Consider the following 21928-nt stretch of genomic DNA (forward strand, 5'->3'; position numbering starts at 1 on the left):
GAACTCACTCTGAAGACCAGGCTGGCCTCAAACTGAGAGATCTGCCTGACTCAGCCCCTCAAATGCTAAGATTAAAGGCACAGGCCCCCACCCACCAAAAAATTGTTTTGTTTTTAGAGACAGGGTTTCTTTGTGTAGCCTTGGCTGTCCTGGACTCACTTTATAGACCAGGCTGGCCTCGGACTCACAGTGATCCTTCCTGTGAAAAAAAAAAAAAAATTTTTTTTTTTTTTCTTTACATTTTTTATAGAAAAAGGTAGACAATAGTCTGGAGGAGATATTCCCACTCTAGGTGGTATGTAGGCTTCGACCTTTTCCAAACCTTACCTGAGGCTCTTCAATGCTTAGACCTCCCCTCTAACCCACCTACCCTAGATAGAAGAGAAAAGAGGTTCATGGGAACAGAAATAGACCTTTCTGGACTCAGTTCCTGGGAGCAATTCCCCTGGTGTAGTCGGCATGATTTCAGCAGACCAGCAATTCCACCAAAGTTGGGGCTGGAACCTGGAACAGCAGCCAGAACCTGAAGCCCCGAAGCATTCTCTCTAGGAGCGTCTCAAAGTGCATCGATGAACAGCCAAACAATAGCAAGACTCAAAAAGCCTGAGCCTCCTGTTTTGAGCATGTGTGTGTGTGTGTGTGTGTGTGTGTGTGTACACATATCCTCTCAGAGTCTGTACTAAGATGTGTTTCAGCTGGCAAAAACCAAGCTCCCGCACAAGGTGGTTTGTCTTCTTTTTGTTTGTTTGTTTGTTTTTTGAGACAGGGTTTCTCTGTGCATCCTTGGCTGTATCCTGGACTAGCTTTGTAGACCAGGCTGGCCTCGAACTCACATCAATCCACCTGCCTCTGCCTCCCAAGTGCTTGGATTAAAGGTGTGTGCCACCACACCTGGCCAGGTTTATCTTCTAGTGGATAAACATCACCTGATCTCTCACAAGTCTGTTCCCCATCCCACACTTGGGATCAAAATAAAAACATGTTTATATCGACTACAGTTGTATGTGATCATATTCCAGGTAGGAAAAAATATGTGTGTGAGTGTCATACACAAACACACATATGTATATACATGTATATGTGTGTGACAAAAAAATAAGTCTATAGCTTGTCTGTGACGCTACAGCAACGGTCTGGGTGTTTCAGGCTGTTTCCTTAGCTTGGTGCTATTAGGAGGTAGATGAACCTCAAAGTCCAGTAGGAAGTTTGCTGTCACTGGGGAAATTCCCTTGAGTGTGTAGGGGGAAATCCAGCCCCTCTACTCTCTTCCCAGCCACCATGAGGTGAGTGACTGGTCCCCCATGCCATTCCTCCCATGGTATGTTGCCTGGATACAGGCCCCAGGCACGGTTCTGCCTGATGATAGCTGAGCCAAACAGAACTTCTCTCTCCATAGATTTGTCTCTGGCATTTTATTACAGCAATGGAACATAAGTAAGGAAGCAACACACATGTGGGATCACAGGCCAGTTTAAGTGATACAATCTGGTGGGTGTGGTGGCCTGTGCCTAAACTCCTAACACTTTGGAGGCTGAGGCAGGAGGATTGTTGTAAAAGTTTGGCCAGCCTGGGCTACCAAGTACCAGGCCAACCAGAGCTACATAGCAAAATCCAACTTAAAACATAAAAAATGAGCAGTAACAAAAAGGTACTGAAACCACCTTCTATATTTTTCCTCTTCTCACGGCCACTTAGCCTCTATATTTTTACTTCAGTAGGGGTCTCAGGGAAGATGGGAGACACACAGAGAAACCCTGTCTTGAAAGAACAAAACAAACAAACAAAAAACAATGCCACCCCCCAAAAAAAAACCCAACTCCTTGACCTGAGAATTTGAGGGATTCAACCTGCAGGGGGAGGAACTAAGGCCAGTTCACACCCCACCCCTACCTTCTCATTTGCACAGAACTCAGGCCCCGAGTCCTCCTTGCGCCTGTAGAGCCAACGGTCTTTGCCACTAGTATGTCCTGAGAAAAGTTTGGTTAGGCATTCCAGGAACCCATCATAGTCATTACTGACTGAGAGGATCCCAAGGCCTTAGAGAATAGAGATACATATTTAGACGTTAACTGGATATGAGGAAAGAGGTCTACCGTGGCCCAGAAAGGACAAACGCGCTGCTTAGTGACTCAGAGGAATCGTACACTGCAGATTGAAAATGCTTTGAAAACTTGCTCAGGTGGGGCTGGAGATGCGGCTCAGCTGTTGGGAGCAGGGACTGCTCAACCATGATTTTAACTGGCAGGTGTGCAACAAGCCAAACATCTCACCAACACTGGCAGCTCTGGCTTCCCTCCTGGCCCGGGCATCTGCATGCACTCACACAGGCATGCATCCACACAAACAATTAATTTAAAATAATGAAATAGGGCTGGAGAGGTGGCTCAGTGGTTAAGAGCACCACCTGTTCTTCCAAAGGTCCTGAGTTCAATTCTCGGCAACCACATGGTGGCTCACAGACATCCATAATGTAACCTGATGCCCTCTTCTGGCCTTCAGGTGTACAAGACGATAACACTGTATACATAATAATAAATTTTTTTTTTTTTTTTTTTTTTTAATGAAATAGGTGCTGGAGAGATGCCTCAGTGGTTAAGCACTGGCTATTCTTCTAGAGGACCTAGCTTCAAATCCTAGCACACACATGGTGGCTCCCAACTCTTTGTATCTCCCGTTCTGAAGAATTTGACACCCTCACCCAGACACACATACAGGCAAAACACCAATGCACATAAAATAAAAACAGAGCATTGAAAAATTTTACAAAGAAAGAACTATTAAAATAATATTTGGTTAAGCCTCAACTTTGAAAAAAATTAGTATTTTTTCTACCCACAATGCAAATAGCAGCTGTTTTATGTGGCATTTATGCTGCATTGCACTTGTATGTCATCCAGGGGAGAGTTAAAGCACACAGGAGGGGTTGTGGGTAGAGCTCAGAGGTGCAACCTTTGATGATGGTGCTTGAGGCCCCAAGCTTGATTTCTCCAGACACACACACGAGGAACTGTATAGCTTATATTCTTCAATGGCATCTTTTAGTAGGGATCTGAGTGTTCATGGGCTTTTTATACCAATGGAACCAAGCACTGAGAATGCTAAAGGGCGATCACACTGTAATTATTCTCAATTTCCAGACGCAGATGAAGCTTTGAGGGGTGGAACTGTCTTATACAAGTCAGAGCTGGGATTCCCACTCAGAACCATCCACCCAGATGGCTGCAGAGCCCACACACCGCAGATACACCGAGTTCCCTGATGCAGCCACAGGCAGTGCCTCCCTCAGCCAGTGGGTTGACTGACAGGAGCAAATGGTAAGCAGACGTTTCCTTACGTACCCAAAGCCTTCAGATGCAGGACCCCAGCCACCATAACCGAGGGCCTACACCTGGCTTATTTCCTAGGGACTGTCCAGTAAACACGGCAACAGCAAAGAATCTGAGTCCATTTTGTTCCCTGACCTTCAATAACAACAGAAACATCTAGTACGTATTTTTAGCTTAATACTATTTTAAAGTGTGGCGGGTGGGGGAGGGTGTTGGGGGGGCAGTGTGCGCACACAGATGCAGTTGCCCAGCAAGTCAGAAGCACTGAATCCCTTGGAGCTGGAATCACAGGTGGTTGTGAGTCACAAGACACCAGACAGATGTGGGTGCTGGGAACCAAACTCCAGTCCTCTGGAAGATAGCAAGTGCTTTTTCCCACTGACCCATCCCTCCATCCTCGCTTGGTTAGAGTTGAGCACCCAGAAAGCATTGCCTTAATGAAAATCTTCTCCATACAAGTAAGTTATGGTAAGAGAGTCCATTGGGGAATTGACCGTATGGCAGGTAGAATATAGAAAGTGCTCCAAGCAACAGCACCAATAGGGCAACAATAGAATTGTGTAATTGCAGAAGATTTTGCTTTCTTTTTAATTTCCTTTATTCCACAGGCAATCGTGAGAGGCCTTGTTGCCAGGGAAAGGCTCCACTCACAGCTTCTGCCCCCACATATCATGAGGAGCCAAGAAATGCCTAGAGGCAGGTCTTAAGGACCCATCAAAGCCCAAAATGTCGTAAGAGTTTGGTCTACAAAGAGGTGCAGTTGGGAGGTGGTGAAATCTTTAAGAGGTTAGGGAAGCACTGGGATACTGAAAGTATGGCCTGAAGCAGCAAGGTGACACCTTCTGCGTGTATCCTCTTCCCTTTCTGCCCCCCCCCCCCCCCCCCCCCCCCCCCCCCACGGCCATGAGCTGAGTGGTGTTGCTCTGCAGTGTGTGCCTGCTGAGATGTGCATCAACTCTCCAGTCCATCCTGGTGGCCTGTCCCAGGGTACTATGACAGCACTGGAAGAGACAGCGGCTCTCTGGTGCCACCAATGTTGTGCCCCCTCACTCCCACTCCCTCCTTCCCTCCTCCCTCTCTCTCTCCCCACTTTCTACTTAGCCTAGGATAACCTAGAACTTTCTATATAGCTCACATTGGCTTTACTTTCCTCCACCCCAGCCTCCTGAATCCTGGGGTTAGACGTGTCACTTCCACAAACCCCTGCCTGCTTACCTGTTTGTATGAAGACCTCTGAAGTGGGCGGGTTGGCATTTTCTGTGAATTTTGACACTTTCATTACTTGGATTTCTAAAACCTTATATTGAAGTCATGGTACAAGTCTCATTCACTCAATCCTAGTACTCATGAAGCTGACACAGGAGGATTGCTTTGTGTGTGAGGTCTAGGCCAGCTGAGACATTAGCATGAGTCTCTGTCTCTCTTACACACACACACACACACACACACACAGCCTCACATTGCATCATTATTCTCAGCTCCTAGGAAGGACAACTAAATGGGGTAAATGACAATGCCTGAGCCAGCTGTTCTAGTGGTTCTCCATGGTAAAGAGCAGGGCTTAGGGGCCGGGCTTGGTGGCGCACACCTTTAACCCCAGCACTAGGAGACAGAGGCAGGCGGGTAACTGTGAGTTCAAGGCCAGCCTGGTCTACAAAGTGAGTCCAGGACAGCCAAGGCTATACAGAGACACCTGTCTCAAAAAAACAAAAAACCAAAACCAAAACCAAACCAAAACAAAACAAAAAAGCAGGCCTTGGCTGGGCATGGTGGCACATACCTTTATTTTTATTTATTTTTTTTTTTTATTAATTTATTCTTGTTACCTCTCAATGTTTATCCCATCCCTTGTATCCTCCCATTCTTCCCTCCCTCCCATTTTCCCATTATTTCCCTCCCCTATGACTGTTCCTGAGGGGGATTACCTCCCCCTGTATATGCTCATAGGGTATCAAGTCTCTTCTTGGCAACCTGCTGTCCTTCCTCTGAGTGCCACCAGGTCTCCCCCTCTAGGGGACATGGTCAAATGTGAGGCACCAGAGTACGTGAGAAAGTCATATCCCACTCTCCACTCAACTGTGGAGAATGTTCTGACCATTGGCTAGATCTGGGTAGGGGTTTAAAGTTTACCGCCTGTATTGTCCTTGGCTGGTGACTTAGTTTGAGCGGGACCCCTGGGCCCAAATCTGCCTATCATAATGTTCTACTTGTAGGTTTCTAGTACCCTTTGGATCCTTCTACTTTGCTATTCTCCCATGCTTCTCTCATTTAGAGTCCCAATAGGCTGTCCTCCCCTCTGTCCCAGTTTCCTGGTAAGTGAAGGCTTTCGTGGGACATGCCCCTTGGGCTAGTATGCAGATATAAATGAGTATATACCATTTGATTCTTTCTGCTTCTGGGTTAACTCACTCATTATGATCATTTCTAGCTCAATCGATTTATCCACAAATTTCGGGAATTCCTTGTTGGGAATGCAAACTAGTACAGCCACTTTGGAAATCTATCTGGTGCTATCTGAGAAAAATAGGAATAGGGCTTCCTCAAGACCCAGCTATTCCACTCCTTGGAATATACCCAGAAGATGCTCCAGCACACAATAAGAAAATTTGCTCAACCATGTTCATAGCAGCCTTATTCATAATAGCCAGAACATGGAAACAGCCTAAGTGTCCCTCAGTAGAAGAATGGATAAAGAAACTGTGGTACATATACACTATGGAATACTACTCAGCTATTAAAAACAAGGCACATGCCTTTAATCCCAGCACTTGGGAGGCAGAGGCAGGTAGATCGCTGTGAGTTCAAGGTACAAAGCCAGTCCAGAAGAGCCAGGAGGGAGGGGAGGAGGGGAGGGAGCTGCCTAGGTTTCCAGTAACCTGGAGAGCCAGACATGGTGGCATACACCTTTAATCCAAGAATCAGGAAGCAGAAGCAGGCAAATCTTTGTGAGTTTGAGGCCACCCGGTCTGCAGTGGGAGATCCAGATCAGCCAGGGCTGCATAGAGAGACCCTATCTCAAAATCATCATCACCACCACCACCACCGCCGCCGCCGCCATCATCATCATCATCATCTCTGGGGAGGATTCCCTCACATTGTCCCTGCCGTGATTCTGCTATGCAGCCAGGTATAGCTGCATCAGAAGCTGACTACAACAGCACTGTGTGAATCAAGGCCACTAAAGACAAAGGTTGCTGGGTGGGAAAGCCAACACGCTGCACACTTTCTTGGTGATGTAATTGTGGGAGCATGCAGGGATCTCACAGCCGGGGTGGCTGTCCTTTCAGCCACACTCCAGCTGATACTGAGCAGCCTCTGTGATAGAGATGGCCAAGCAGCATTTCCTCCAGCCATCGCTGGGTGTCACAAGCACTGTCAGCACCTGGCATGTCACTGATCTCCCTGACAACATCCTCCTTGGCAGAGGACAGAGAGCTCATGAACAAGCCGTATACCCATGTTAGGCAACAGTTTCCCCAGAGAGGGGATGTCCCTCCTGGCAGGGGTGTGTGTGTGTGTGTGCAGTTGGGCTGTGGCTGCCTAAAGCCTGAATTCGCTGCCCCCACAGTGAAGCACTTTGGATAACCACCTAAATTTTATGAGAGTGAGGTGCTCATTGGCTTGCAGGGACTCGGTCACAGAACCTTCGGAAATGCTCCCAGTGAGCAGACCAGCTCAAGAACTCCTGCCAAAAATCCCCCTGAGAAGTGATGAAGTAAAACCCACCCTACATGCTGCTATCTATATCTGGGTCTGCTGCCTGACACTTGGCTGGCATTTGCGGACTTTATGTGTACAAAGCCCCGTGCCACAGCTCTGGCCCTGAGAAGTAAAAGGAAGTGCAAAGACCAGTGACAAGGAGCAGAGATATATTCGTGGAAGGGCAGCAGGTCCTGGACCACGCTCTTCCCTGGCTCTGTGGGTTCAACCCACACAGCACTGCTGACTTCCAGAGCCAACAGCTGGATCTGGCTCCGAATGTGATGCTGTGTAACACCTTCTGGCCCACTAAGGGCTGGGCCAAGGGTGAGGGCTCGGGTTCCACTGGAATGTCACATGCCTAGCATGCTTTATATTTGATCCCCAGCACCACATAAACCAGGTGTGGTGGCTCACACTTGTAATTCTGTGCCTCCATAGGCAGGAAGATCAAAAGTTCAAAAAGGCGAGCAGTGGTGGCGCGTGCCTTTAATCCCAGCACTTGGGAGGGAGAGGCAGGCAGATCTCTGTGAGTTCGAGGCTAGCCTGGTCTACAGAGCTAGTTCCAGGACAGCCAGAAAAACAAAAACAAACAAACAAAAAAGTTCAAAAAGTTTGGCAACTTGGGGGAGTCCAAGGCCATCCTGGGCCACATGAGATCTTGTCTCAAAAAAAAAAAAAAAAAAAAAGGAAGGAGGGGCCATGAGATAGCTCAGTCGGTAAAGGAGCTGGCTGCCAATTCTGACAGATGGCCCCAGAACCCACGTGGTGGAAGGAGAGAACCAGCTGCCCAGCTTGCTCTCTCCGCCCACACCCACACCATTTCACACACACATTCAATAATAACAACGTAAACAAGATTTAAAGACGGAGCCGGGCGTGGTGGCGCACGCCTTTAATCCCAGCACTCGGGAGGCAGAGGTAGGCGGATCGCTGTGAGTTCGAGGCCAGCCTGGTCTACAAAGTGAGTCCAGGATGGCCAAGGCTACACAGAAAAACCCTGTCTCGAAAAACCCAAAAAAAAAAAAAAAAAAAAAAAAAAGATTTAAAGACGGGAAATAAGGGAGGGCTTGCCTTGGGCATATCTGTCTCCCTATTGGTACAAGAAGACCCACGAAATTAAGTGATCTGGCCTTCACTACCACACCCTCAGAACCCTGCACACAGCAGGAATGGTGCCTCCTTAGAGCTACACAGATAGGCATATAGTGTGAGCATCTGCTGCCCCCTGGTGGTCATTACAGGATCTGCCTCAACCTAGAGCCTGGGCCCTTGTCGTCTAGCTTATTACCTCTATTCTCAAGAAACTCTGCATGGTGGCGCACGCCTTTAATCCCAGCACTTGGGAGGCAGAGGCAGGTGGATCGTTCTGAGTTCAAGGTCAACCTGGTCTACAAAGTGAGTCCAGGATAGTCAAGGCTACATAGAGAAACTCTGTCTCGAAAAACCAAAACAAAACACAAAACAACAACAACAAGAAGAAGCTCTACTCCATTTATTGAAAGTCCTCCCTACAGTTCTGAGGGGTGGGGAGAGCTGGTGACCTCATTCCTACTTTATCAGTGGCAGCATCAGGATGCATTCTCAAATCCACCCGTCCCCCTTTTCTAAGCTTGGCAAGCCAACCCCCAACTGCCCGCCTGTCTTTAACCTCTTAACAGAAGTTAAATAGAAGTGCACGAGACAGCAGGATGGTCTCTTCTGCATCCCCAGATTCTCAGTGGAGAGGTCACTTTCCCAAGATCAGAGTGTTATCAGGACAGGACAGACACACTCCCAAGCTACATGTTGCCTCATTTGCCAACACAGATCAGAAAAAGTTAGTGTCACACAGAAAACGTGAAAACTAGTCCCCCGGCCTCTGCACTTTGTGTTGAAGGGTCACATGCATGGGTGGGTAGGGGGTGGATGGGTAGATTGGAAGGTAGATGGATGGATAAGTGAGTGGGTGGATGGGATAGGTGGGTTGGGGTGGAGAGTGGCACAGTAAGATGGGCCAATAGACTGGCAGATGGATTAGTAAATACATGGACGGATGGGTGGGTGGATGGATGGACGGATGATGGGTGAACAGATGGAGGGGACAGGTGCACAAGGAAGGTAGATGTACAGATCAATGGGCATGAATATGAGGGTGGGTGGATGAAAGGGGCAGAATCCTAAGAACCTTGAAGTCACCCTTAGCAGCAGGAAGCTGCCTTGTTCCCTGTTCCACAGAGCGCACTCTGATCCCAGCCACCGTGCCCCTTTGCCAGGCTGCTGTGGATCCACCAAGCTGGAGTTCTGAAACCGCTGCCTGGACTGGCTATGATCAAGGCAACCAGTGACAGCAAATGCTGGCAAGGGCACACTGCCAATCATAACACAACTATTGCCACCACTACAGAAATTAGAGGTTCCTCAAAAAAATTAAAACTACCATATTACTATAAAAGTAACTTTTAGTCGCCTGATATAACTGTTGTCTCAGAGGTTTTACTACCTCCGACTTCTAAGCTAAGCCTAGTCCTGGAAGCTTCTAGCCTCCACACAATCTAATCTAGGCCTAGAATGTTTTCAGCCTCTGGGACTTACTGCTTAATGAGCTCACCCTTACTTGTTCTTACTAAGCTCTGGGCTGGCTGGTTCAACTCAGCTGTTCTGGCTCAAACTCTTCTCCCAGCTGACTGATTCAAACTGCCTTCTCTCAGATTCTGACTGTAATGCTCTGCTTGGTCTCAAACTAACTTTGGCAATATGTTCTAGTCTTCTGGCTCCTTCTTATTCTCTAACTTGTTCTGTCTTCAACCTGTCTCTGTAAAATTTTCCCAGTAAAACTGCCTCTGAATTCCACAAACAGAACTTCCTGCCATGAACTCAACTCCATGCACTGCCTCTCTACTCACTGACTCAAGCAAACTGCCTGAACAGAACTAACTAGAACTCAGAGATCTGCCAGCCTCTGTCTCCTGAGTGCGGGGTTTAAAGGTGTGTCTGTATTCCAGCTGGATCACAGACCTAGAAGGTCTTGAGATGTGATCTCTTGCCAGAGCAGCCATGTTTAAATTAAAATGCCTCTACATTTTACCCACTCTTGAATATCTACCCAAGAGACAGGAAGGCAACATGACACAGAGATCTACCTACACACACATATGTATTGATGCAGCATTCATAATTGTCAGGAAATAAAACCAGGCTCGATGTCTATCAACAGATGGAGTTTAAAAACATACATGTAGCTGGGTGGTGGCGGCAGCGGCGGTGGTGGCAGCAGCGGCGCACACCTTTAATCTCAGCATTTGGGAGGCAGAGGCAGGTGAGTCGCTATGAGTTCAAAGCCAGCCTGGTCTACAAAGTGAGTCCAGGACAGCCAAGGCTACACAGAGAAACTCTGTCTTGAAAAACCAAACAAATACACATGTAAAATGGAATTGCATTCAGTTGTAAAGAAAGGCAGCAAGATCAGGATATTTGACTATCATCCTAGAAGGCAGAGTAAGAGGTACATATTCAGCTCGCTATGAGTTCAAAGCCAGCCTGGTCTACAAAGTGAGTCCAGGACAGCCAAGGCTACACAGAGAAACTCTGTCTTGAAAAACCAAACAACCAACCAAACAAATACACATGTAAAATGGAATTGCATTCAGTTGTAAAGAAAGGCAGCAAGATCAGGATATTTGACTATCATCCTAGAAGGCAGAGTAAGAGGTACATATTCAGCATGCTTTCTCTCATGAGTATAGTAGGAAGGAGACTGTGAGGAAGGACTGAGTGTGCTAGCACACACCTATAATCCTAGCACCCAAGAGATAGAGGCGGGAGGATTAGGAGTTCAAAGCCATCCTCAGCTACATAGCAAATTCAAGGCCAGGCATGTCTATATAAGACCCTGTCTCCAAAACCAGTCATGGAGCTGGATGTGGTGGCACACACCTTTAATTCCAGCAGAGGCAAGCAGATCTTTTTGAGTTCGAGGCCAGCCTGATCTACAAAGAGTGTCCAGGACAACCAAGGCTGTTACACTGAGAAACTCTGTCTGAAAAAGCCAAAACCAACTAACCAACCAAATGAAAGAAAAAAAAAAAAAAAACAGACATCATTGTCATCATCGTTGTCATCATCATCATGGCTGTAGTAGCTTGGCTGATAAGAGCACTGGCTATTCTTGTAGAGGATCTGAGTTCGATTCCCAACATCCACATGGTGCTCCCAACCCTCGCTAAGTCCAGTTTCAGAGAAACCAAAGCTGCCTCTGGCTTCTGCAGGCACCAGGCATGCACATAGTGCACAGACAGACATGCTGGCAAGACATGTAAAATAAAAAGGCGCAGCTGGTCAGAACGCAGAGATCACCTGACCACGGGGTGTGACTATGAGTAATGCAACACGATCCCGGTGCTTGAGGCTCAGGGACATCAGAGAAGAGGGAACCAAAGCCAGAAGACCAGGACCTCTGCATTCAAGATAATGCATCCCGGACTGGAGAGATGGCTCAGAGGTTAAGAGCACTGTCTGCTCTTCCAAAGGTCCTGAGTTCAATTCCCGGCAACGAGGAAAGCACACACGTGATTTAAGCAGGCTAGGGGGAAGGGGCAGACAGGAGGCAGGAGGTCCCAACATGCTTTGCAGCAACACCAGGAAGGCTAGGTATCACCACTGTGGCAGCAGTTGGAAAAGGATGAGTTCTGGGCCAGGCATTTGGCGTCTGCCAGCCCCGGGAGGCAGGTTACCTTTCTCCTGCCTGACTCCTTCCTATGAAGAAACAGAGGCCCAGAGAGGTTCCAAGGTCACACAGCTGCTAGGTGGTGCCTCACCCTGACCTCCTTGCTGCTGGAATGTCACGTGGTGGCCATTACTCAATCCTTTCCATCTAAGATGTCAACAGCCCCAGCTCAGCTGGCAGATGTGTGGGCTCAGTAACGTGTGCTGCTGGGGAGAGCACGTGCTGAGCATGTGCGAAGCTCTGGTTCCGTCTCCAAAGTGAGGAAGGAAGAAAGGAAGAATGGAAGTGAAGTGTGTGTGGGAAAGAGAGACGGGGGGGGGGGGGAGAAAAAGCAAAGAAAAAGAAATTCAGGCACAGAAGTAGCCATGCTTGCACAAACCCAGGAGACTGGCTTGACCCTGCCTCTCCCTCCCAGCGCCAGCAGCTGTGGGGACCTTTCACTGGAATAGAGGGAATGGCAGAGCAAAGCACACCAGAAGCCAGGACATTCTGTGCTCCTATCCTAGCTGCTGCTTTCCCTTTATTGCTCTACAATGGTGGAGGCCCGCATGATCTGGGTCTCCTCAGCTCTCACCAGCATGGTTTTGTTGTCCCTGGGGCAGATCATTCTGCCCCAGTGAAGGTGTCTGGCTCGCCATCTAAGTCCAGCCCCTTCAGGTCCGCTCCCTGTCTAAGTACTGCTGGGTGCTCAGGGATTCCCGCCTCCAGCGCAGCATCTTCCTCAGCTGGTCTGTCACGAACTTTTTTTTCAGGTGGTCGTACAAGTCACTCATCTTTCTCTTGGTTTTGTCCGAAGCTCTCATCTTATAAAAACAGAGGCGGATTGAGGATTAAACAAGCCATGTCGTAGCAAGAGACATCTGAGTCTGCTGACCCAGAAGTAGCAAGAAGCCTGCTGGACCCACTACAATTCCATGAAATAGCTATGACCACGGAGAACCTCAGTTTCCCTGTTTGTAAAGAGTGGACATTGGGCTGCATAGACTGCCATGGTACCCTCTGATGCTCTGCAGTTGAGGAAGCCTGATTTCAACTTTAACAATCTGAAGATTGTTAAGGAAATAGGTATTCGAGAGGCCAGGAATAGAGCTGGCCTAGCAGATATGACACCGACACCGTTGGGTCAGCTTCCAAGACCACAAAATAAATAACAAATAGATGAAAATTGTGCCGGGCGTGGTGGCGCCCGCCTTTAATCCCAGCACTCGGGAGGCAGAGGCGGGCGGATCGCTGTGAGTTCTAGGCCAGCCTGGTCTACAAAGTGAGTCCAGGACAGCCAAGGCTACACAGAGAAACCTTGTCTCAGGAAAAAGAAAAAAGAAAGAAAGAAAGAAAAAGAAAAAGAAAATTGTGAGGGAATAATAAATAGAGGATACAGTTTTTTGGATTTTTTTTTTGTTTGTTTGTTTTGTTTTGCTTTATTTGTTTTTTTTTTTTTTTTTTTTTTCAAGACAGGGTTTCTCTGCGTAGTCTTGGCTGTCCTGGACTCGCTTTGTAGACCAGGCTGATCTCAAACTCACATCAATCCGTCTGCCTCTGCCTCCCGAGTGCTGGGACTAAAGGCGTGTGCTGCCACTGCCTGGCTTCCATCTGGGTCTTTCCCCTCCCATAAATTCTCTCACTATGGTCACTATTTTTTTTTTTTTTTTGGTTCTTTCTAGACAGGGTCTCTCTGTGTAGCCTTGGCCACCCTGGACTCACTTTGTAGACCAGGCTGGCCTCGAACTCACAGCGATCCGCCTGCCTCTGCCTCCCGAGTGCTGGGATTAAAGGCGTGCGCCACCACGCCCGGCACTATGGTCACTATTAATCATTGTGCTGTTTATGTATTATCTGTGATTTATAGCTATATGTGATATCTAATATATGTCACCTTACCTATGACAGCCCATATATCCCAGGGAATCCTAATTTTATCCATCCCATAACTCCTGTCCTGTCCTAACAAGACTGTAAGGTCTGGGAGGACAAATCCTTGCCCTACTCACTCAGTCACATTCAGTCGTCATTACAATGACCCAGCTACAGGATAGGATATGGGGACCCAATTGCAGGTGACCCCCCCCCCAACTACAATGCAATCAGGATGTGAGATAATGCTCAAATATTTCTAAGCCAGGTAGAAAGTGACGCACCCCTACAAGAGATCCAGACTTCAAAAGGCAGATAGCAAGAGCCGCAAAGGAAGCTGGGAAGCATCGGCCATCTGGTCCTACCCATCCTGCTGTGTGAACTCCAGCTATTTTGTTTAAACTACTTCAGATTTTCAGCAAAAAACTGGTAACAGAGTTTCAAATCCCACTTTACAAATGAAGAAAGTGTAACTCCCTCAAGGTCACACAAAACTGGCCTATCTCTGAGTCCAGCCTATTTCTCCTGGACCATCAAATGGGAAGTGTAGTCCAGGGACCACACAGGGAGCTCTGCTCGGTTTGCGTCTTGTTGAGGGTCTTGTTGAGGGTTTGTGGTTGCTGCTGCTGGCCTCAGCTCTCCTCGGGAAATGGGATAACTCTTCGAAAGAAAAAAAACTAACCAGATAATGATGCTGATGTCAATTCAAGCTATAGAGCCTAAGCTTCTACATGGGAGATAATGTGTTTTGAGAGGCAAGGTCTTCCTCTGTGAGTCTCTTCAGCTATGCAGAGCAGGTGTCACACCTTGGGCAGGGCACCAACCTCACATGTCATCTGTTTCCACTGTAAAACAGGGCCTCCCCTAAAATACTTTCACGGCCCCTTATTAGCACTAGGGCTGAGAACTCCATTTCTACCCCAGGCTACCTGAGGAAGGAGACACATAAGAGGCGTGTGGAATGCTCAGGTCACTAACACGCTCCAGCACGGATCCTGGTGACTACTTTACCTCCATCTCGTAGATGCGCTGTGCATTGAGGTTGTCCCGAATAATCACCCGAGACAAATGGCTCCTGGGTAGAAGTTTCTTCACGCTTGCGTCATTAGCGTTCATTAAGCTAGAGCGGAGAGGGGAAGATGGGACAGATTAGAGACCGCGGCTCAAGGCTCCAGGTGCTGGGGTGGTGGAAGGTACGTCTTTGGGTTTGTTTTGCTTCTGAGGCAGGGTCTTGCTTTGTAGCTCAGGCTGGCCCGGAACTCAGAGAGACCCGCCTGCCTCTGCCTCCCAAGTGCTCTGATGAAAGGTACGCGCCACCACGCTCAGCTCCTCCTTGGGCTTCAAGAGAAGTTTTCTCATTTCAGAATGTTAGGTCCCTACCTGTTGCAGGGCGTGGCCAGCATGCCCTGCCCTCTACCTAGGGTCGGAGCTTCCCCCTCCCAGAAGCCCTTCTGTATATAATCTAAACATTTTGGTTCCCCTTGCCTCTTTCCCTGCCCTTCCTCTCCCCCCACTCCCTCGCTCTCCTCTGCCTCTCCCTCTCCTGTGCCTCTCCTCTTCTCCTTTTTCTCTGCCAGCACCTTTCCCCTTCCCCTCCTGTGTAGCTCCCAATAAATCTTCGTTTATATAATATAGCTTTGCCTTGGCCCTTAGTTCATTCCGTTTTAATCTGTCACAGAGGAGTGAGGAAACCACTCTTAAGTTTTGCCAGTAAGCAAGGTATGTAAAAGGCTGTTTCCTGAACTCAGAGTCATCCTAGGAGAGCACAGAAAACTCCAAAGCAGTTCACAAGAGAGGTGTCAACAGAAAACCAGAGGAGTCCTCAAGACTTTATTGCTGTTATTGAAGGCACTCTGGCCAGCTCCAACCTGGTGAGCATGGCCCTGGCACACCTCGCCCTCCTCCCTCACTCCCTCTGCCTTGCTGAAAAACCATTAGATTGCATTCCTAAAGCTACCCACCTAGTTCTATGCCCTTATTTGGCCACCTCCTCCTGAGGCTGACTACCAAGGTCCAGCTATCAAAGTATTGAAGTCCAAAAATCAAAACCCCTCTTTGGTGTACTTAATTAACATGCCCAATCAAAATTAAACACCTCATTCTAACACAGGGTTCCCTTGTACTTTTGTTTTCGTTGTTGTTGGGTTTTTTTTTGGGGGGGGGGGGTTCCAAGACAGGGTTTCTCTGTGTAGCCTTGGCTGTCCTGGACTCACTTTGTAGACCAGGCTGGCCTCGAACTCACATCCGCCTGCCTCTGCCTCTGGAGTGCTGGGATTAAAGGCATGCGCTGCCACGCCTGGCTTGTTGTTGGTTTTTTGAGACAGGGTTTCTCTGTATTACCTTGGATGTCCTGAACTTGCTTTATAGACCAGGCTGGCCTCGAACTCTCCCTTGCACTTTTACAAACTACCATTTTCCTATGTGCCACAGCAGTCTCTCTATCCAGAGGCAGTCCTTTGTCCTCCAGACCCCTGGCCCCCAACTGCCTTGCTCCTTTCCCCCTCTCCCTCACCCTCTGTTTCCTGTCTTTGTCTCTTATTCCCTGCCCTCTGTCCCACTGGGGCAGATAAATCTTTGTGCTGAGAACTTGGTCTTGGGGATCCTTGACCGATACTTTCCCTAACAGTTGCTGTTACTGTTACTCTGGGGTGGAACGCGGGGCAGCGCACATTAGTCAAGCATTCTGCCACTGAGCTCCACCTGCAATGCTGGGCTTGTGCAGCCTGAGAGCAAAGGTGGAGGTGGCCGAAGGAAAAAAGGTGGAAGGTAAAGGTAAAAGATGATTTTGAGAGAGGTGTAAGTGGGGAGCCTAGATCTGTGGGAGATCTGGAAAGAGGGGGTAGAACAGAACAGCATTTAAAAAAAAAAAAAAGAAGAAAAGAAAAGGAAAGCTGGTTGTGTTAGTGCAAGCCTGGATCTCAGCACTCGGGAAGCTAAAAGATAGAGAACTCAGGTCCATTGTGCTTAAAAGGGAAGGAGGGAGAGAAGGGAAGGAGGGAAGGGAGGGAGGGAGGGAGGGAGGGAGGGAGGGAAAGAGACAAGGGAGTTTAGGTAGGACCCAGGGTTGGCTAATAAGAAGAGTCTGAGGGAAGAGTTCGGGAAACGTTTAAATGTAAAAGAAGCTTGGGGTGTTACAGGACTTTTGGGAACCCTAACAAGCATGTTCCACCTTTTGACACTGCAGGACAATGTCACTGACAAAAAGTTCACACTCGGGAATCACGCAATCAAGTTAATGTTTAAGTCTGCTATGGCGTGCAGTGTCAGATGCCTGGTCCCATGGCATCAATGGGTTGGAGACACCTTACAAGGGTGAGAAGAACGGAGCATTACTAGCAGGATGGAGAACTGGGAACAAGGCTCAGTGGGGTAGGATGTATGCTTAGCACTCACATAGTCCTGGGTAGTCTCCAGCACCAATAAAAACTCTCTTATGACCCCAGCACTTGGGAGGCAGGAGCAGGAGGAGCAGAAGTTTTGTGGGGTTTTTGTTGTTGTTGTTTGTTTTGGTTTGTTGTTGTTGGGTTTTTTTTTTTTGTTTTGTTTTTTTTTTTGTTTTTTTTTTTGGTTTTTCAAGACAGGGTTTCTCTGTGTAGTCTTGACTGTCCTGGACTCACTTTGTAGACCAGGCTGGCCTCGAACTCACAGCGATCCGCCTGCCTCTGCCTCCCGAGTGCTGGGATTAAAGGCGTGCCTGGTGCTTGAGCAGAAGTTCAAAGCCATTCTTACTTACATTGTGAATTTAAGCCATCCTAGGACACATGCCTCAATAAATAAACAACGGCAAAGGATGTTGCTAGCCACTGTTTTTATTTGCTTATTTGTTTGTTTGTTTTTCGAGACAGGGTTTCTCTGTATAGCCTTGGCTGTCCTATACTTGCTTTGTAGACCAGGCTGGCCTCGAACTCACAGCGATCTGCCTGCCTCTGCCTCCCGATTAAAGGCGTGTGCTACCACGCCCGGCCACTGTTTTTATTTTTTGATAACTTAATTACTTTTTTTTTGATAATGAAGTGTTTTGAAATTGTTTTTCCCATTAAAAAATGATTGCTCAGGGGCTGGAGAGATGGCTCAGGGGTTAAAAGCACTGACTGTTCTTCTAGAGGTCCTGAGTTCAGTTTCCAGCAACCACATACATGGTGGTTCACAACCATCTGTAATGTGATCTGATGCCCTCTTCTGGCATACGGGTGTACATGCAGATAGAGCATTCATACAATAAATAAATAAAATCTGTAAAAAAAAAAAAAAAAAAAATTGCTCATTCATGCTAAAACTTGGAAGTCAAATGTCTAAAGAGGAAGCGGGTGGATAATTGTGCTATTATCATCTGATAAAATACATGTGATTAAGTATGAATATCTTGGTATAACTAGATAGAGGGAAAAGGGCAGATTATTAAACAGTGCTGCGTGCTCTTTAAAAATATAACAGTCGGGTGTGGTGGTGCACGCTTTTAATCCCAGCACTCGGGAGGCAGAGGCAGGCGGATCAATGTGAGTTCAAAGCCAGCCTGTTTTACAAAGTGAGTCCAGGACAGCCAAGGCTATACAGAGAAACCCTGTCTCAAGAAACAAAAACAAAAAAAAAGTAACACACATACACTTACATGTGGACTACCTTGGCCTCTCCGTTGCTGGGATAAAACACAAACAGAAAACAACTTCAAGAGAGTATTCATTTCACCACACAGGCTACAGTCCCTTATGGAGTAAAGGTGAGGCAGGACTCAGGGAAGGAACTAAAGCCAAGGCCTCTGTGGAAGGCTGCTTCCTGGCTTGCTTTTCATGACTAGCTCAACTCGCCTTCTTATTCAACCCAACTACTTGTCCAGAAGTGGCCCAGCCCCCACCGTGGCTGCAGCCTCCCTCGCAATCATTAGGAAAATACCCACAGACATGCCCCTGGCCAGCCAGCTGCAGGCAAGTTCCCAATGGAGGTTCCTTCATCCCCGGTAACTCTAGTTCATTTCAAGTTGACAAAAAATTAACCAGCCCAAGACCTTAAACATACACATCAATATGTTAACAGTGATCATTTCTGCTCATTTCTTTTGCTGTTGTCTTCTGTTTCGGTGTTGCTGTTGTTTAATTAGTGTGCATTATTTTTACAAACCCACAAACCATTTTAAAAGGCCAAGTGTTCCCTGAATACAAATTCCCAAACAAACAACAGCAAAAAGGCAAGAACCACACACACACATTTTCATGAGTTGATGGAAACAGAAATGGTTGTCAGATGTACATAGGAACAGAAGGAACAGCAAACACAAATGCTTCAGACCAATAAGCTATCATCATAAAACTCCTTTAAGCCCAGCACTTGGGAGGCAGAGGCAAGCCGGTCAATGTGAGTTCGAGGCCAGCCTAGTCTCCACAAAATGATTCTAGGACAGGTAGGGAGGGCTACTACACAAAGAAGCCTTGTCTCAAACAACAACAATAAGATCATAAAATACACTATTCATATTCTCTCTCTCTCTCTCTCTCTCTCTCTCTCTCTCTCTCTCTCTCTCTCTCTCTCTGTGTGTGTGGGGGGGGGAGTCTCATGCATCCAGCCAGGCTGGCCTAGAACTCCCTCTTAAGCTGAGGATGATCTTGAATTCCGGATCCACCTCCCCCAGCACTGGAATGCTGGGATTACAAGCATGTGCCAGCATGCCCAGTTTAAGAAGAAAACAAAAAAACCTATAGAAGAATTAGAAAATGTTTTCCAGTTAGTTTTCTATCAGTATGTAACAACTGTCTTCTCGGTGTGCTTACATTTATACACTTACACAAAGAACCCCGCCCCGCCCCCAAGCCTCCTACTTCCATTTTCTGGCTTTTATGCAGGAAGCGCTCAACATACCCACGTGCTGATGGTTTAAAAGGTCAGGAATTCACACACAGGTCTAAATCCTATTTTCAACGACAAAAGAGCCTAAATATTTAAAGACCCTTCTTACTCAATGGTGCACCAAACTTGTCAATATTGGAAATAAGAAAGATGCTAAAATATTACCTTTCAAGTAGTAAATAATGGGTTTTTTAAAAATTGCTTTTCCATAATAAGATGCCTGTAAGAACTTGGCTGATGTTGGGAGAGGGGTTGAGGAAGTGGGGGTGGGGGTGGGGGAGTAGGATTGGAGCCAAACAATGGGGAATTTAAGGATTTTTTGAGACCACTGGAGAATGGAAAACTTGATGACAGACTGTCAAGTAAATTTGGACTTGCGCCCCAAACGTCAAGCTTTTAGTAAGCCAGGGCCGGGATTCATTTCTAGGGCTGGAAACGCGACTACGCCTTCTTCAGCCCAGAATCGGAGCTTCTGAGGGTCCTATGGGTCTGAAGAATGCCGACATTCCTGGGATCTGAGAAATACGAATGGACGGAGGTGGGGTGGGAGACGCGGCTTGGGCAAAACGTGGGTCGGAAAGCTCTGATGCCCTCAGGGGTCCCTGGTCGGCCGACTGCTCCGTACACTGGTGCCACACCTGAACAACAGCTTCCGGATTGGGGGCCGCGGCCGCAGGAAGAAGATCTGCGGTGACAAGCGGGAGCCAACATCCGGCTGGCTGTCAAGTCTCTCGCGCCGGAAGTCCGTGCCAGAGCCGGTGGTCTCCCCGGCAACGTCCTCGTAATCCGAGCCCAGGTCCCATTTAACCGAAGGTCTTCTGGGCTGTGTGGAGGAATCTGACATGCGGGAGAACGCCCCGGGAATGGACGGAGGGAGGGCGCGTGGCAGCGACTACCTAGCTACACTGAAGTCAAAGGCGGAGCTCCGCGCGTTGCCCAGGAGACGAGCAAGGGGGCGGGACCTGCAGGCGGCGGACCGCGTGACCGTCTTTTGAAGCTCGTTGTGACGCTCGGGTAGCCGCGTTGCCTAGGAGACGAGCAAAGGGGCGGGCCTGAAGGCGGCAGGCCTAGCGGTGGTCCTTTAGGCTGTTGTGAGAGGTGCTCGGCGCGTCTCCGGGGAGACGGGCGGAGAGGCTCTGCCGCACCCCACCGGGCTTTTCCGAGAGTCTGGTAACTGCGCGAGTCCTACGAGGCTGCGCCCGGGTGTAGAGCAAGCTACGGCTTCCCCCTAGGCCCAGAACTGCTCTTTGTTGCGCGAGGAGAAGCCGTTGCTGCCGAGTTCCGGGATTATGACGGACCCTCCCTTTCGTGGAGACCGTCGCCTGCGGCTCCGCCCTGCCTTTGCTCCATGAAAGATTCCCGGGGTAACTACCGGGAAGAGGTAAGGTCGTCTGAGTCTTGTCACCACGTAAGGCTTGAAGTGGCACCTCCCACCCATCAACTTGAGGACTCTGTTCCACGTTTATAACCCAGAATTTAACAAACGCCCCACCTACTAGGTTTGTCAACTTTCTCCAGAAAGTCTAGTCCACCAGAAATAACAGACTTCAGAACTTGCTGTCAGACAATGAACAAAACTTTTTCCTCGAATCTTACTTTCCGCGGGTGACAAATTAACCAGAGGCCAAAGGCCTTGTTGGCTGCAAAGTGACCAAGTTTTGTCTCTCTTTCTCCTCCTCATCAATCCAAAGTGTTCAGACTTTTGTGAGGAATGCTATCGGGTTTGTTCTTTTGTTGCGGGTTGGTTTGATTGTCTTTGAAAGAGTTTCAGTAGTTTAGGCTGGCCTGGAACTCCTGAATCTTCTTGCCTCAGCTTCCAGGTCTGCTCTCCCATGCCCCTGCTGTCTACAATTGCCTCAAACCATCTTTGCAATTCTATACCCAACCTGAAACAAATGCCTTTCTTTTTCTTTTTTTTTTTTTTTTTTTTTTTTTTTTTTTTTGGTTTTTTTTTTTGTTCTGTTTTTGAGGGGGGAGGGTTTGAGACAGGGTTTCTCTGTGTAGCCTTGGCTGTCCTAGACTCTATTTGTAGACCAGGCTGGCCTCGAACTCACAGCAGTCCGCCTGCCTCTGCCTCACGAGTGTGCCACCACGCCCAGCTATAAATGCCTTTCTTTGTCATTCTCACCAGGCTTTGTATCTTAACTTTCCTACAAACACTTTTAAAGGTAGGCGTGTTGCTCCTATTGATCAACAGCTTAACGACCTTGTTTGTCTTTATTTTCTATTCTAAAATTGCACATTTCATTCTGTACAGTAGAATGTTCCATTGGGCAGGCAGACATGATCTGTGGTTTGTGGATAGAAAAGGACTGAAGAGAGCAGAAGCAAAAACAGCAGTCACTTCAAAGTCACATTCCTTGGAAGGCAGGAACTGGGAGACAGAACAGTAGAAAAATAACTGACAAGCTTGATGTTTATTTATTTTTTTACTATTTCTTTATTTGTTGTTGTGTTGGTTGGTTGTTTTTCTCAAGACAGAGTTTCTCTGTGTAGCCTTGGCTGTCCT

At 47.8% G+C, this 21928-nt stretch overlaps 1 protein-coding gene across 1 annotated transcript; it reads right to left on the reverse strand.

Moving 5' to 3' along the window:
* Window positions 1-12335: 12335 nt before the first annotated feature.
* On the reverse strand, window positions 12336-20427 carry C22H5orf52 (chromosome 22 C5orf52 homolog). Its single transcript, XM_051165203.1, has 3 exons — window positions 20058-20427; window positions 14593-14701; window positions 12336-12533 (listed from the first exon to the last, which is right to left on the reverse strand). Exons 1-3 carry the CDS (start codon window positions 20261-20263, stop codon window positions 12384-12386), a joined length of 465 nt encoding a protein of 154 aa, XP_051021160.1. The 5' UTR covers window positions 20264-20427; the 3' UTR covers window positions 12336-12383.
* Window positions 20428-21928: the final 1501 nt, after the last annotated feature.

This window comes from Acomys russatus, chromosome 22 (assembly GCF_903995435.1).
Source record: "Acomys russatus chromosome 22, mAcoRus1.1, whole genome shotgun sequence".
Lineage (NCBI taxonomy): Eukaryota > Metazoa > Chordata > Mammalia > Rodentia > Muridae > Acomys > Acomys russatus.

Excerpts from the sequence above, each read along its gene's own strand:
- C22H5orf52 (XM_051165203.1), bottom strand. The coding sequence starts at position 20,263 with ATGTCAGATTCCTCCACACAGCCCAGAAGACCTTCGGTTAAATGGGAC. Across the intron at positions 14,702-20,057 it reads ATCCGGAAGCTGTTGTTCAG|CTTAATGAACGCTAATGACG; the intron begins GTGTGGCACCAG and ends TCTCCGCTCTAG. Across the intron at positions 12,534-14,592 it reads AGCGCATCTACGAGATGGAG|ATGAGAGCTTCGGACAAAAC; the intron begins GTAAAGTAGTCA and ends TGTTTTTATAAG.